At 52.6% G+C, this 13,073-nt stretch overlaps 5 protein-coding genes across 5 annotated transcripts; 2 read left to right on the forward strand and 3 right to left on the reverse strand.

Annotated features, from left to right (window-relative positions):
• Window positions 1-5: 5 nt before the first annotated feature.
• PODANS_1_9060 (uncharacterized protein) lies at window positions 6-266 on the reverse strand (the record flags this gene model as incomplete). Its single annotated transcript, XM_001908531.1, has 1 exon — window positions 6-266. A coding segment is annotated over one exon (261 nt), but the record flags the coding sequence as incomplete, so codon positions are not given.
• Window positions 267-388: 122 nt separating this feature from the next.
• Window positions 389-780, forward strand: PODANS_1_9065 (uncharacterized protein; the record flags this gene model as incomplete). Its single annotated transcript, XM_001908532.1, has 2 exons — window positions 389-569; window positions 647-780. 2 exons carry the CDS (start codon window positions 389-391, stop codon window positions 778-780), a joined length of 315 nt encoding a protein of 104 aa, XP_001908567.1.
• Window positions 781-5,415: 4,635 nt separating this feature from the next.
• PODANS_1_9070 (uncharacterized protein) lies at window positions 5,416-8,194 on the forward strand (the record flags this gene model as incomplete). Its single annotated transcript, XM_001908533.1, has 2 exons — window positions 5,416-6,683; window positions 6,736-8,194. 2 exons carry the CDS (start codon window positions 5,416-5,418, stop codon window positions 8,192-8,194), a joined length of 2,727 nt encoding a protein of 908 aa, XP_001908568.1.
• A 1,566-nt stretch (window positions 8,195-9,760) lies between these two features.
• Window positions 9,761-10,845, reverse strand: PODANS_1_9080 (uncharacterized protein; the record flags this gene model as incomplete). Its single annotated transcript, XM_001908534.1, has 3 exons — window positions 9,761-10,035; window positions 10,611-10,707; window positions 10,828-10,845. The coding sequence occupies 3 exons, from the start codon at window positions 10,843-10,845 to the stop codon at window positions 9,761-9,763; spliced, it is 390 nt and encodes a 129-aa protein (XP_001908569.1).
• Window positions 10,846-11,442: 597 nt separating this feature from the next.
• On the reverse strand, window positions 11,443-12,896 carry PODANS_1_9090 (uncharacterized protein; the record flags this gene model as incomplete). Its single annotated transcript, XM_001908535.1, has 3 exons — window positions 11,443-11,835; window positions 11,896-12,438; window positions 12,501-12,896. Coding segments are annotated over 3 exons (1,332 nt in total), but the record flags the coding sequence as incomplete, so codon positions are not given.
• Between the last annotated feature and the right edge of the window lie 177 nt (window positions 12,897-13,073).

Here is a 13,073-nt window from a genome sequence, read left to right on the forward strand (position 1 = left end):
CAATTCACGAAATCGGTCCAATATCTGGGAGGAGGGGGAGAAATCATGAACTTGCAATTGAAAATGGAGCCTCGGTCGAGAGACAACCCGCCCCCCCCCGCCCCCCAGCACAATAGCAGGATCCCTGAACCTGTAGGGTCCGCCGCTGTTGAAGGCAGGTGCACGGACCATGGGTGACAGGCTTGGCAGGGCAGGTAGGGTAGGGAGTTGAATGACATGCTCCTCTGGCCTTCATCTTCTTCTCTTGGAGTTGGAAAAAAGTACATTTTCGAAATTACATATCAAAGTCGTTCCTCCTCACCAGTTTGATACGAGCCTGCTGTGTCAGTATCGGAAGAGACCTGCGTTCAGTCTAGTTTCGGTTCGAAATTCAATACAAAAGTCAGCCATGTCCACCGATTTGACCATGTCCGACTTGCCGGACCTCAGCACACCCCCAATCCAGACTCCTCAGCATCAACATCAGCAAACCCCGGCCGGGAAGCCGCTGGCGTCGTGGAATACACCCAAGTTCAGGGAGGAGTATGAGAATGCCAGAGCTCGGCTTCAGCATGGTGATTTCAGTTGTTGTAAGTCATGGATTGTTTCGAAATTCAAATCTTGAGAAGCTGAAGCTGGGACCTATCAATACTGATTCCAACGTCAGCTGCTCTCCCTGATCCGCTTGCTCCTCGTCCAGCCATAGCAACCCACAGTCGGTTTGATCCCCAGACGGAGGAGAGGCTGAAGGGTGTTCTCAGAGCTGCAAAGGAGTCTGTTCAAGGTGGTGGTAGTTCATGATATCTATGAGATGGCTTGATGTGGGAAAGGGGAAATATTCAAGAAGTTTTGTGCGGTGGTGAGAGGGATATTGAAGTTCATGGCTATGTTATGATGATTTGAAGATTCGGGAATTGTTATAGAATGAAGGGAATGAACAACTCTGCCCATGATAATAAAAACTTATATGAAGGCATGTATGTTTACCTCATTCAAAGATTATGAGTCTTCCCACCCCGGTCACTACGAATGATTATGATAGTCTGATGACTGTGGTGTAGCTATCACTCTACCACTTTATGAAATTGGCAAGATGTGTGGCGTAGGTGGAAAGACATGACGGAATCCGAGACATGTGGCTCTGAATGACATGGGTTCAGTTTGGAATCTCGATTCTCTTTTTCTGCTAAAGGCAAGCCAAGACACTCCGGGGGTTTGGTTACACCGGCCCTTTTTGAGTTTGTATACACCCGAGACAGAAAAGGGGGGTTGTTTGCGAAGCTGAAGGGTTCGCAAAGATACACACCCGGAGTGCTGGACTCGTAAACGCTACCACTCAGAGTTCAAGGTTAGGTGACATGCTCGGTTGATGAATTGTGAGATACACTTGTGTAAGATCATGTACAAAAAAGGTCTGATTTGATATCTTGTGAGCAGACATAGTGGCAATGCTGGTACTCACTGAACATAAAGTTAGATGTTCCCTGCCAAGAGAGACAGATTGACACCGCTAGATATTGCCCTTTGGGTAGTCAAGCCGTTAAACTTGGAACGAACTGCTCAACGTGGAACCGAGCGTGGCAACACAGATCACGAGTGTTGACGTGGTGGTACGGGGTAGAGACCGGAGTGTAAGCGGTGAGTTCTAGTTGGTCTCCTCTCTGAGCATTCTGATATCAAGGTGGAACGTGCCACAAAGTAGTTGTCACTTCTGCAGGTGTATAGATTCTGTATCGAGGGCAGAAGGTAGGCCGAGAAGATGCCAGCATACATACAGTTCCGCCATGTCATTGGTACAGCTACATGCAGTTGGCCGCAGAGGTTCTGTCTTGGCCAGGTGGAAGATTACGATGTGGTTCTGGAGACGAGAAGAAGATTCGCCGCCGCCGCCCTCTTGCTTCTTCTGCCAACAGCGCCATTCGATGTCGGACAGTAAACCTGATCTTTGGAGGCCAAGCGGCATCCTCCTCGGCCTTGTATCGATGTCAAGAGACTCCGGTAGTGATATCTGTACGACCCTTGATAAGGAGGGGGATGGACGGTTGCTAGCTTCGGCAGATTGTCTTTTCTCGGGAGTATACAAGGCGGCTGTGGGAAGTCGTGTCTTTTCTCGCGCGTTGTGCTAGAGAACACGAAAGGTTATTTGGAAGGTGGCGTTGAGTGCCCCAGCTTTTATAAGACTGACTCCCAACGTCTCGATGGTACGGCCGGGCTGAGGCGATTTCGATCAGAGCTGACGGGCACACGAATCAGGTCTTATTGACACATGCGTAACAGTATGAGAAGGTCCAATACTGTGTTGTTGAAATGACCTGCATGTCCTCGGCGAGACCTGTGGGCGGAAGGAGAAGGAGCATCCGTCTGACGGCAAGTTGTTTGTATCTACTTAGCGATAAGGGGCACAGTCTTCGGTTTCAACAAGTCCAGGCTAACCAACGGCTCGCAATATTGATGATGACAAGATGTGTGACGGCAAGGTTTGGATGGCTCTTATGCAATGATTAACGAGACTCGATCCGCCATTTAGGCTAGGGCGGTGTCGGAAACAAACCTGTAGACCAGAACCGAGAGAGACCTCGCTCGACTTACACCACCCCAAATAGGAAGTCTTGGCATTTGATTTGGGTATTGGAGCACCCGGGCAAAAGAAACCAAAGCAAGCGTAACAAAGCCAAAAAGCAGAATTCAGTTCCTTCCCTAGGTACCTGCAGCCACGTTAAAACCCGGCCGCTTTCAAGGGCCGGGTAAGGCCTGACCCAGCATTGCGGGTAGATGGTCATGACCGTCGCAAACAAAAATAGCTGCTTGGGCCCAGAGCACTGAACTCAATGGTTGGGGGCAAATGTCATTTCTCTTTCTGACCACTCTTTTCCACTCAACTTTGTAACTGTCACTCTCGGCTGTAGACTGAATGGAACTGCCATCGCCGCCATCAATACCAGCCATCCTCCAGCCATGTGCCTGTTGTATCCGGTGACCTGGCAGCGCTGAGACACTGGACGGAGACAGAACGCTTTATATACGACAGACAGCCAGAGCAACAAGCCGCATCGCCCGCATCTCAGAACCAGAGGCAACAGGCCCTTTATTTCTTGACGTAATATTCAAAGCCAAAGGCCGTAACCCGTCGGAAAGCGCTCTGCCAACACGACCACCCAAAAATCCATTCCCACGACAGCCACCTGCACTCTCTCACTGCCGAGCTTTGAATAATTGCCCCTCTCTTGACACCTCACCTGCCTGCGGCGCTGTCGTCGAAGCTCCCCAGCTGCTCCCCAGCTGCTCCCAGAGCAACTCGCAACCCAGCTGGAGGGGCTCGTAGCCAACCATTGCCCCACTATTCGCAGCCTAGGCTTTGCACGGTGGAAGCCGCCATTCAACGCATTCACTTTTTAACTTCTTGAAGAATTGCTCCGGTGTGCGAATCTTCCGCTTTTCCAACTCTGGATTCACCACTGCCCAACCCCAGACCTCCCAACCTTGCCGCAGGACCCCGCGGCCACTTGGGCGCTTCCAACACCACACAGCTCAGCAGACACTTCTCTCAGTATACCGCCTCATTCTTGTCTTCATTCTTCCTCACCCACCTCATCACCTCACCACCTCACCACCTCACCACGCCCACCCATCACCGACAACACCGACAACAGCCGCATCCATACCCGCAAGATCCCCCACGGCCACCTGCGCCGACAACCCGGTCCGAGTCGGTCTCCTCTGTCTCTCCCCGATCGACTTCTGCTGAGCAGACCAACGTGAGGCAAACAATGTCGGGCCCCGCAGGCGAAACTGCTGCCGCACCCTCCACCGGCGGCTCGGGAGGGGGTTTTGATCTGCTCCGGAGGGCAACTCAAGCCATGATGTCAAAGTAAGTATCTTCTGCTCGCACCCCGTCTGTTGTTGTTGCATCTTCCCTGTCCCGTCGCTTCGACCTTCACTTTATCCCCATATTGCCCACATCTTCTATTCGGCCTTCCAGAAGGCCGGCATTGCTTTTAGCCACGACGACGCTCAGAGTCCCAACAACATCCAAGAAGTCGCACCGCATCGACATTGCAATCCATCAAAGCCCGGAGCACACCGTCTCATCAACCGACAAACCCCTCTGGTGGCTGGGTCTCAAGCGGCAGCGAGGTGGCGATGGAGACAGAGGGGCCTGACAGCTGTCGTCCTGTCGGCGCGTTACTTGGGACCACCCCCTTGCCCAAACATGGATAGACAGTCTCTTTCCTACCCCGCCACGGCTGCTCATACGTACACTACGAAACGTTGCAGACTCCGCATATCTCCCTCCTCTTCGCTGGCCGTCCGCCCTACGGGAAAGTTGAGTCAGTCTGGCTAGTGCCGTCATCGCAAGTGCAAAAGTTGGGCGAGTTGCGGATTACGGTATCTGTCATCACACAATGCGGCGCTCCTACTCCCGCTCCCGCTCCCCTTGCAAATGAGGGGCGTTCCTCTATGATTGCACCACCTCACTCGGTTCCGCCTACCGGATGTTTCTTGACCTGGCAAGGGCCATGTACCCATCGGTGTCGTATCTGCCGTCCTCACCAATCTGATGTGCACATGCAAAAAGCGCATTGTCGTACCGGGATTGCGCCGGCGGCGACGGGGGTCGAAGACATTCGCGTGGGCTGAGAGGGGGGGGGGGGGGGGTGCGGGCATATCAAGCCGAGAACGGCCTGACTCGCTGAGTGAGCGAACCTGGAAGCTGCTGGCTGCTGGCAGGCTGCCCTGGATTGTTCAGTCGGCACACCCCCCTCAGCGGCCCCCTCACCCCTCCGTTCAACCCGATCTTGGGGCTTGGAATTGGGCCAAGGGCACTGCAAAATGCTCGATATTCCCCCACTCACAGGCCTTTGCACCCACGATAACCACATGGCAAGCATCAAGGTTGCTTCCATATCCAGTCTGCCTGATGAAGGGTTCGGCAGCGCAACAGGCAAGAAAATCCTCGGCCAGAAGGGGTTCTGTTCGCTCTCGGCCTCCCGGGTTTTGCAGATTCCTGCAATTCCTGCACAGCACTGCCAGCCCGACGGCCTGCCCCTACCTGCCCCATAGCCGTCCTGCCTTGCTTTCTACTGGGTGAGGCCATTTCTGGGGCGATCGTTAAAAGCCAGCAGGCCGCTGCCCCCTCCCCTCCCCTCCCCGTCCCCCGGCTACAGCTTTCTCGTCATAGATGTAGTATATCCCACCCCTCTCCCCTCCCGAGAACCACTTCGTCGGCTCAACTGTTCTTGTTGTTGGAATCTACCCCAACCCAATTCGCCCAAAATTCACCATGAGCTAGCACCCTTTCCCCACGGCTGTCATCGTCTCCTGTCAATTTGTGCCCCACCTTATTACCCCCCCCCTTTTTCTCCTCGGTCAACGAACAACCCCTGCCTTGGTTTGCCTGCTTTCTCCGTGCTTCGGAAAAAATAACTCATCGTCAACATGGAAGGTATTAACCAGCGCAGCAGGTCTGTCGCGGCAGCGGAAGAGGACGGTGCGGCGGATCAGATTGGTTACGAATCGCCGCGCTCTGGCATTGCGACTCCGCAGCCAGACCTTCAAGATCGACGGCTGCCGGGCATCATGAGCTACTTCAACCAGGTTCGTGCAAGCTCTTTTCCGCGACTGTTTTCTGGTTCTTTCAGGACGAGTGGACAAGCCGCGACTACTCAGAAGGCCTCCGACCACCAGACCGACGAGGCACGGGAACCCGATACACCGCCAGAGGTCCCACTCTCGCCCGCTGGGCCAGAGCCAGAGCCAGAGCCAGAGCCAGAGCCAGAGCCAGAACCATGCACCGATGCGTCAGATGAGGGTCCTCCTCTTCTGGCTCACGAGATTCTGGGACCTCCATCTGAGTCGTTGCCCCAGGAAGGCAGCCGGTTGCATCCCTACCCGACCCCTCCAGTCTCGCAGCCTTCGTCGTTGCGCAACTATGCTGGAGACCGGGGTAGCGTAAAGTCCCGAAGCGGGACGCCTCCTCTGTTTCGCCGTCCCAGCGTCTCTGACGCCGGCAAGGGCAAAGCAAGGAGGATGTCGATGCTGGCGCCCCTGACAACGACCACGGTGAACGGCTCCGTCGTGACGGCTTCTCACCTTTCCAACCCGGCTGGCCGTGCCTCTACTGTCCCTAACTCTCCAAGTCGTCCCACATCTCACGACAGAATTTCTTACGAGTCCGCCTCTGTGTTGCATCTCAAGAAGCTAACAAGTGTGTCGGGAAAAAAGAGCGGTGCCAACACCCCAACTCGTGCACTCTCATCTACCCAACATTCGCGCTCCAGCGATGGGCATGACAGTAACTCTAGGCACAACGGCGAGAGCATTGATCGGACTGCGACCAACACACCAACACCTCAGGGCGCCCGAGTACCAGCCCCAAGAGGAAAATTGGCCGTCAAGATTTCCGAAGCCAGAGGGCTAAAGCGATGTCAAAACCCTTATGTCGTTGTTGTTTTCCAGCGAAGCGAGCTCATCTCGGCCGGCCCTCGACCTTCGGAGATGGACGACGATGCCGCCATTGCCGCTGTGGCCATGGGCGGAGTGCCGATTCAGCGCACAGGGAGCGATTCTGGCAGGCCAATGGCGATTCCAATGCGAAGCAGACAGAGCAGCAACACCAGTCTTTCCGATTTCAACACTTTCCGCAACCGCACCTCTGGGTCGCGGCGGTCCTTGACCAACCCAAAGTGGGACGCGGAAGCCATCTTGTAGGTGACAACTATGTCGCGGGCTCATGCGACGATGCTGACAGCAGAACAGCGATGTTATTGACTCGGACATGCTTGTGGACATTTCGGTTTACGGGCAAGGACAAAATGGGGAGGAGTTCTTGGGTCATGTCGATTTCGAGGCCAAGTCGTCTGAGAGGGAGGGACCGGTCCGTGGTTGGTTCCCACTGAAAGGACATGCCGACACAATGGCCGAAAATGCGCCGACGGGCGAGATTTACGTCGAGGCGTTTTACCAGCGAGCGGAGCCGAAGCATTATGGACCCGAAGACTTTCAGATTTTGCGACTTATCGGCAAGGGCACGTTCGGTCAGGTATATCAGGTTCGCAAGAAGGACACCAAGCGCATTTACGCCATGAAGGTCTTGTCGAAGAAGGTGATTGTGCAGAAGAAGGAGGTGGCACATACCGTTGGCGAGCGCAACATTCTGGTACGGACAGCGATGGCCGATTCCCCATTTATTGTGGGCCTTAAGTTCTCCTTCCAGACTCCTTCTGATCTCTATCTGGTCACGGATTACATGTCGGGTGGAGAGCTCTTTTGGCATTTGCAAAAGGATGGCAAGTTTGAGGAGAAGCGCGCCAAGTTCTACATTGCGGAGCTGATTCTCGCGATTCAACATCTCCATAAGAACGACATTGTTTATCGCGATTTGAAGCCCGAGAACATTTTGCTGGATGCGAACGGCCACATTGCGCTCTGCGATTTCGGTCTTTCCAAGGCCAACCTCACCAAGAACGACACCACCAACACATTCTGCGGCACAACGGAATATCTCGCCCCAGAAGTGCTCTTAGACGAGACGGGTTACACCAAGATGGTTGACTTCTGGTCTTTGGGCGTCCTGGTTTTCGAAATGTGTTGCGGGTGGAGCCCATTCTACGCCGAGGAGACGCAACAAATGTACAAGAACATTGCTTTTGGCAAGGTTCGATTCCCTCGGGATACTTTGTCGTTGGAAGGCCGGAATTTTGTCAAGGGGCTGCTGAACCGCAACCCGAAGCATCGTCTCGGCGCGACTGACGATGCCGAAGAGCTGAAGAGACACGCGTTCTTTGCCGACATTGACTGGGATGCTCTTTCTAAGAAGTTGATCACCCCTCCATTTAAGCCGCAACTCAAGAACGACACCGATGTCTCCTACTTCGACCCCGAGTTCACCAACGCTCTCAACACCAACGGGTCACTCAACGAGCGGGCGGCCGCCCTGGCCAAGGGATACGCGACATCGACTCCCCTCTCACCATCAGTACAGGCCAATTTCCAGGGATTCACGTTTGTGGATGAGAGCGCGCTTGACGACCACATGGGGAACAGGTATAGCAAGTACGAGGACGAGGACATGGATGATGATCACGACCGGAGGAGGGATGATGACTGGGACGACATGCGCGATGTCGATCCCCGGAATTCAAATCGCATGAGTGGAATCGTCAGGACCAACACTCACGATGAGCAGATGTTTGGTGCATCAAACTTCGACATGTAGTCTTTTGCATGGCTCTCTGTCTCTCTTTCTACCTATGACAATCCTCCGTTTCTTCTCTCTCGATTAATCTTGTTACTTTTCAGCTTTTTTTTTAACCTTCTTTGACTACATTTGTGGGCTGGGGGGAGAGAAAATGGCACATAACTCACTCGAGCAAAAAGAAAAGAAAACCCTTTTTTTTACAGACACTTGTTTGATGACCCCAACGAGGCTCTTATTACGCACTACTTACTTATAACCATAGCATTGTGCATTTCAAGGTCGGTTTCTAATGGGGGTGGGTGCATGGGCTCGGTCGGTGGTGTGTGTTTTGGTTGGTTGGTTGGTTGGTTGGGGGAGGTGTTGAGGTGTTTGATGTTTTTTTCTTTTTCTTGATTTTTTTGATGATGAAATGGGGAGCAGCAGCACACTATAAGAACAATAATAAGAACCAACTGGCAAGGTGTTCTTGGGTGTGTGTGAGTGTGAGTGAGTGAGTGAGTGAGTGAGTGAGTGAGTGAGTGAGTGAGTGAGTGTGTGTGTGTGTGTGTATGTGTGGAAGTTGGTTGGGGGGGAGAGAAGTAGGTAAATTAATAATCTTTAATGGACAGCGAGAGGTTGTTCAACGTTTATGAAGAGTGCTTTGCTCAATGAAAATACTCTATGGTGATGTTTGTGAATGTGTATTTTGTGGGGTGTTGTTGTTGTTGTTGTTGTTGTTGTTGTTGTTGTTGTTGTTGTTGTTGCTGCTGCTGCTGTAGTTGAGAAACAAAATCGGTGATGGCAAGGTGTGTTATGGTCACAGAAAGAAAGGTTGAAAAATAATCATGGTTTTAATGAGGATGAAAGTTGAAGACAAGCCTGGAATACTGATCCTCGTATTATGGATTGGTCTGTTTATATGCTGTGGTGAAAAGAAGAAGTAGCCACATAGAGCTGAATGGCAACATCTTCGCTTCATAACGTGGATGACATTCAAGAGTTTTTATCACCCATGGCGATCGATCCGTTCCCCCTCTCACCATGGCCTTGATGGGAGTTTTTACGTCACATAGGTAGGTCGGTGATTACCCCAGACAGCCTCATGTGCTGCCCAGAGAAATTGTTTTCTCTTGGAGTTGGTATCCGCCTTAAAAGGGGGTAGCCGCCCCCCCTCCACCTCCGGGTCCGGGCGAGATCAAAGAAGCTGAGCTAGGAGCTTTGACATTGTCCCTTCAGCTCTGGCAGAGCTTGTAGTAGGTGGTTGGTTCACCCTCGCAGTCAAGAATCACCGTTTTAAACCAGCAGGGAGATTGTTCAATACCGCTGCGAGCGAGCCATCATAAAAAAACCAAAAAGGAGAAAAAAATCAATGTACACATTGACTACGGCCCATCTGTCCGAAATCAATCATCCTCCCCCACCCACCATCAACGCAAACACACAGCTTCATTTTTTTGCCATCTTGGAAGTCCAGCGTGACCTAACCGCCAAGTTCCAATAATGTATAATTCCCCATCTACCTCCTTCCATTCGTCCGAAAGTCCCCCCCTCCGGTCCAAGGTGAAAGCGGATGTTTATTCAGCGCTGTCGAGGATAAAAGGAAATCTAGTGGTGAGCACCATCATCCTCCTCCTCCTCAACAAGCCAGTCCTCCACAACAGCCGTGGTCTGACCACCGCTGGCATCAACCTCGGAGCCCTCGACCTCGACAGCCATGCTCTCGTACTCCTTGAGGCTGGAGGCGAGGTCGGCCTCCTCGGGCGACTTGGGCGTCTTGGGGAGGTTGAAGGTGGCGACCTGGCCGACGGCGTCCGAGTCCTTGACGGGGGTGGGCTTGTAGGCCTTGAGCTCCTTGAGGTAGAGCTCCTGGACGAAGTCGGCTGTAAAACAGAGATAATCTGTCAGTATTATTATTCCTCAACGTGAAAATGATGACCAGTATTATGATATCGGGGTTCGGTCGTCGTCAGGGGGGGGTATCGTTGGTTGAAGTGGGTGGTTGGTGGTGGTGTTGTATCATGTCGAGCTTCCCTCCCTGTCCTCCACTATAGCTCCCCTGTAGAGCTCCTGGACGAAGTCGGCTGTAAAACAGAGATAATCTGTCAGTATTATTATTCCTCAACGTGAAAATGATGACCAGTATTATGATATCGGGGTTCGGTCGTCGTCAGGGGGGGGTATCGTTGGTTGAAGTGGGTGGTTGGTGGTGGTGTTGTATCATGTCGAGCTTCCCTCCCTGTCCTCCACTATAGCTCCCCTCAAGCTTCCATCCACGTCATTCCCATTCTCCCCAATATCTCTCCTCTTTTCATATCCTTTCCCCAACCCTCCTTTTTCCTCCCTATCCACCCCATCTCCTTCCAGTTCGTCATCTCGGTGTCGGTATTCGTCGCGGCTCCGTATCGCCCCTCGATCCCCCTCCCCTCCTCCCCTTAGTCAACAGAAATCCACATACCTCTCCTCGCAACAGTAGGAGCAATAAAAGTCCTAGCCTGCACAGCAACAGCAGTCCGGCCAGCAGCAAGTCTGGACACAGCCGAGACGGCCTTGGTCTGACAAAACGAGTCAATTTCCAAGTTCACACCAACACCAACACCAACACCAACACCAACACCAACAACCTTGTATTTAAATCAATTGAAACAATTGAAAGATGGATGGGTAGTACATACCGAAGCCCGGGAGAACATTTTGGAAAGGGTTGTGGTTGTTGTTGTGTTTTCGGGGGAGGAAAAAGAAGAAAACAACAAGGCCTAAACGCTCGAGGTGTCGTCGGAGTAGTCGCGGGGATGTGGAAAGGGTGTTGGTCGGCTGCTGCGGTAGTGGAGGTTCCTTGGCTGAGAGGTTTTCAAAAAAAAGCCCCCGGCTCAACGTCGTGCAGAGGGAGGTGCTCCCCCACCCAAAAGTTGCCGGGAATCATCGGTAGGCCGCGTCACGTGATGGCCCCAGCTATCACCACTTGTCATTTATTCACTTTCCGAACTCATTCATTCAAGAAATTCAGGAACACCGTGGACGATACTCGAGCCTTTATCATCCATAGATGCCTCGAATGAATTAATCACTGCATCCTAGCTCAGCCTCAACTCTCACACTGACTAGCACAAAGACAACAATCTAAGTCAAAACTCGGTACCAATTCAACAACTCACGCCCAACTCGAGCCAAAGAAAAATAAAAAATAAAAACCTAGATAAAAACCCCGCGCATATGCCAATCCCGCATGTATCTATGAGCACCCGATGTCATAAATCTAATCCCAATACCCCCCATCTCAAACCCACCCTCTAAGCATACCTCCCACCATGCCGCCTCGACTCTTGGTACGGCCTCCTCATGTTACCAGGGACTCGATCTTCCTTATAGCTCCTCCCCTGTGCCTTCTGAGCCCCAATAACCGTAAACACCTTGGCAAGAATATAACATAGGAATATAACGCCGGCAACCACGCCGTAGGCGATCACGAGCTCTTGCCGCTCTCCGACAAGCCGGAGGCCCAACCCACCGTTGATGATGCCCAGCAGCATCAGGATCCGGCCGAGCCAGATGTGTACGTAACTGACGGCACCGCGGCTCTGCGTCTGAACATACTGACGATGATGAATGTAGCCGAGCGCAGGCTGTACCCCAAAAAAGGCAACAACCACGGTACCGAGAATCGTGTGCGTCTGTGTGAAGAGCTGCAATGGCTGTCAGTCAAATTCTGACAGGGGTCTCATGAAGAAGAAAAAAACACTCACCATATTCCGGTCTTTGGCGCTCTGAACACCGAGACCGAAAGCCGCCCACATCAGAGCAAAAGTGATCACCTGCCACGCTCCATGGACATACCATCTCCCAAGAAGCGGCATAAGAAGGGAGCCCAAAGGATAAAGCACTGCCATAACCAAAGCCCCGATAACACCGTGAGCTGCGAGAATCGCGGCGGCATTGGGGTTTCCTCTAGCCAGCGTTATCCCATTGCCCCCTGCGGGTGAACCGGAACCGGAACCGGAACCACCGCTACCACCAGTGTCGCGGGAGGTAAGGAAAGGATTACTATCGGAGCTGATGGTTGCCGTAGTCAAATCGATATTGAACCCGGTATGGTCGCTGCCTCCGTGCTGAGAGATGGTGGCGCCCTTATTTGTCGTCGCCAACGAAGATCCCGATCTCCAGGCTGCGATCCAAGGCACGCTGGTCCCCTGAAGAGACATCTCACCCCCATTCCAGGACTCGCAGTTCGCACACGCAACATTCGCCGTCATGATTCCACCAGCAACACCGCTTCCAGCGAGCAACGTCTGCAGGTGATGTCAGCGAGGGTCAAACTCCTACAAAACGATCTGGGAGAAGCAAATCATACCAGTTGCGCCGCTGTGCTGCTCTGGTCCCACTGGGGCTGACTGTGGGCAGTTCCCAGGCGTGGCGAAATCGTCACGTTGCCGTTGCCGTCCTGGTACATGACAAAGATGCTGGCGCCAGCCATCTGCGAGCCGGTGCCCAGAGCCACCCATGAGTACGACGTTGGCGCCTTCAACTGGAAGTAGATGTTGCCCGAATTTGAGCTTGCCGAGGAGGTGGGAACGGCGATGCTGTAGCAGATGTTGTCGGTGGCACAAATGTTCTGAGGGTCGGCTTGTACCAGTCTGGCACATATGATGGTTGTCAGTTTCATGCAATGTGGGCTTGGTGCTGTGAAAGAGACATACCCAGCAACGCCGAGGCCACCAACGACTTGCCCCCAACTTTTTTCATTGTGTCAAATAATGCGTACCGGGAGGGAAAATACACTATACAAGAAGAACAAGCAACAACGTCAAAAGAAACCAACACACAAGGGACCAATAATTCCAAAAAAAAAAAAAAAAAAAAAAAAAAAACTGGCGAACCAAAATAAGTTGCCCGAGGAAAAGTACACAAAAGGTGTTGTGCTTTC

Source organism: Podospora anserina, chromosome 1 (genome assembly GCF_000226545.1).
Source record: "Podospora anserina S mat+ genomic DNA chromosome 1, supercontig 2".
NCBI lineage: Eukaryota > Fungi > Ascomycota > Sordariomycetes > Sordariales > Podosporaceae > Podospora > Podospora anserina.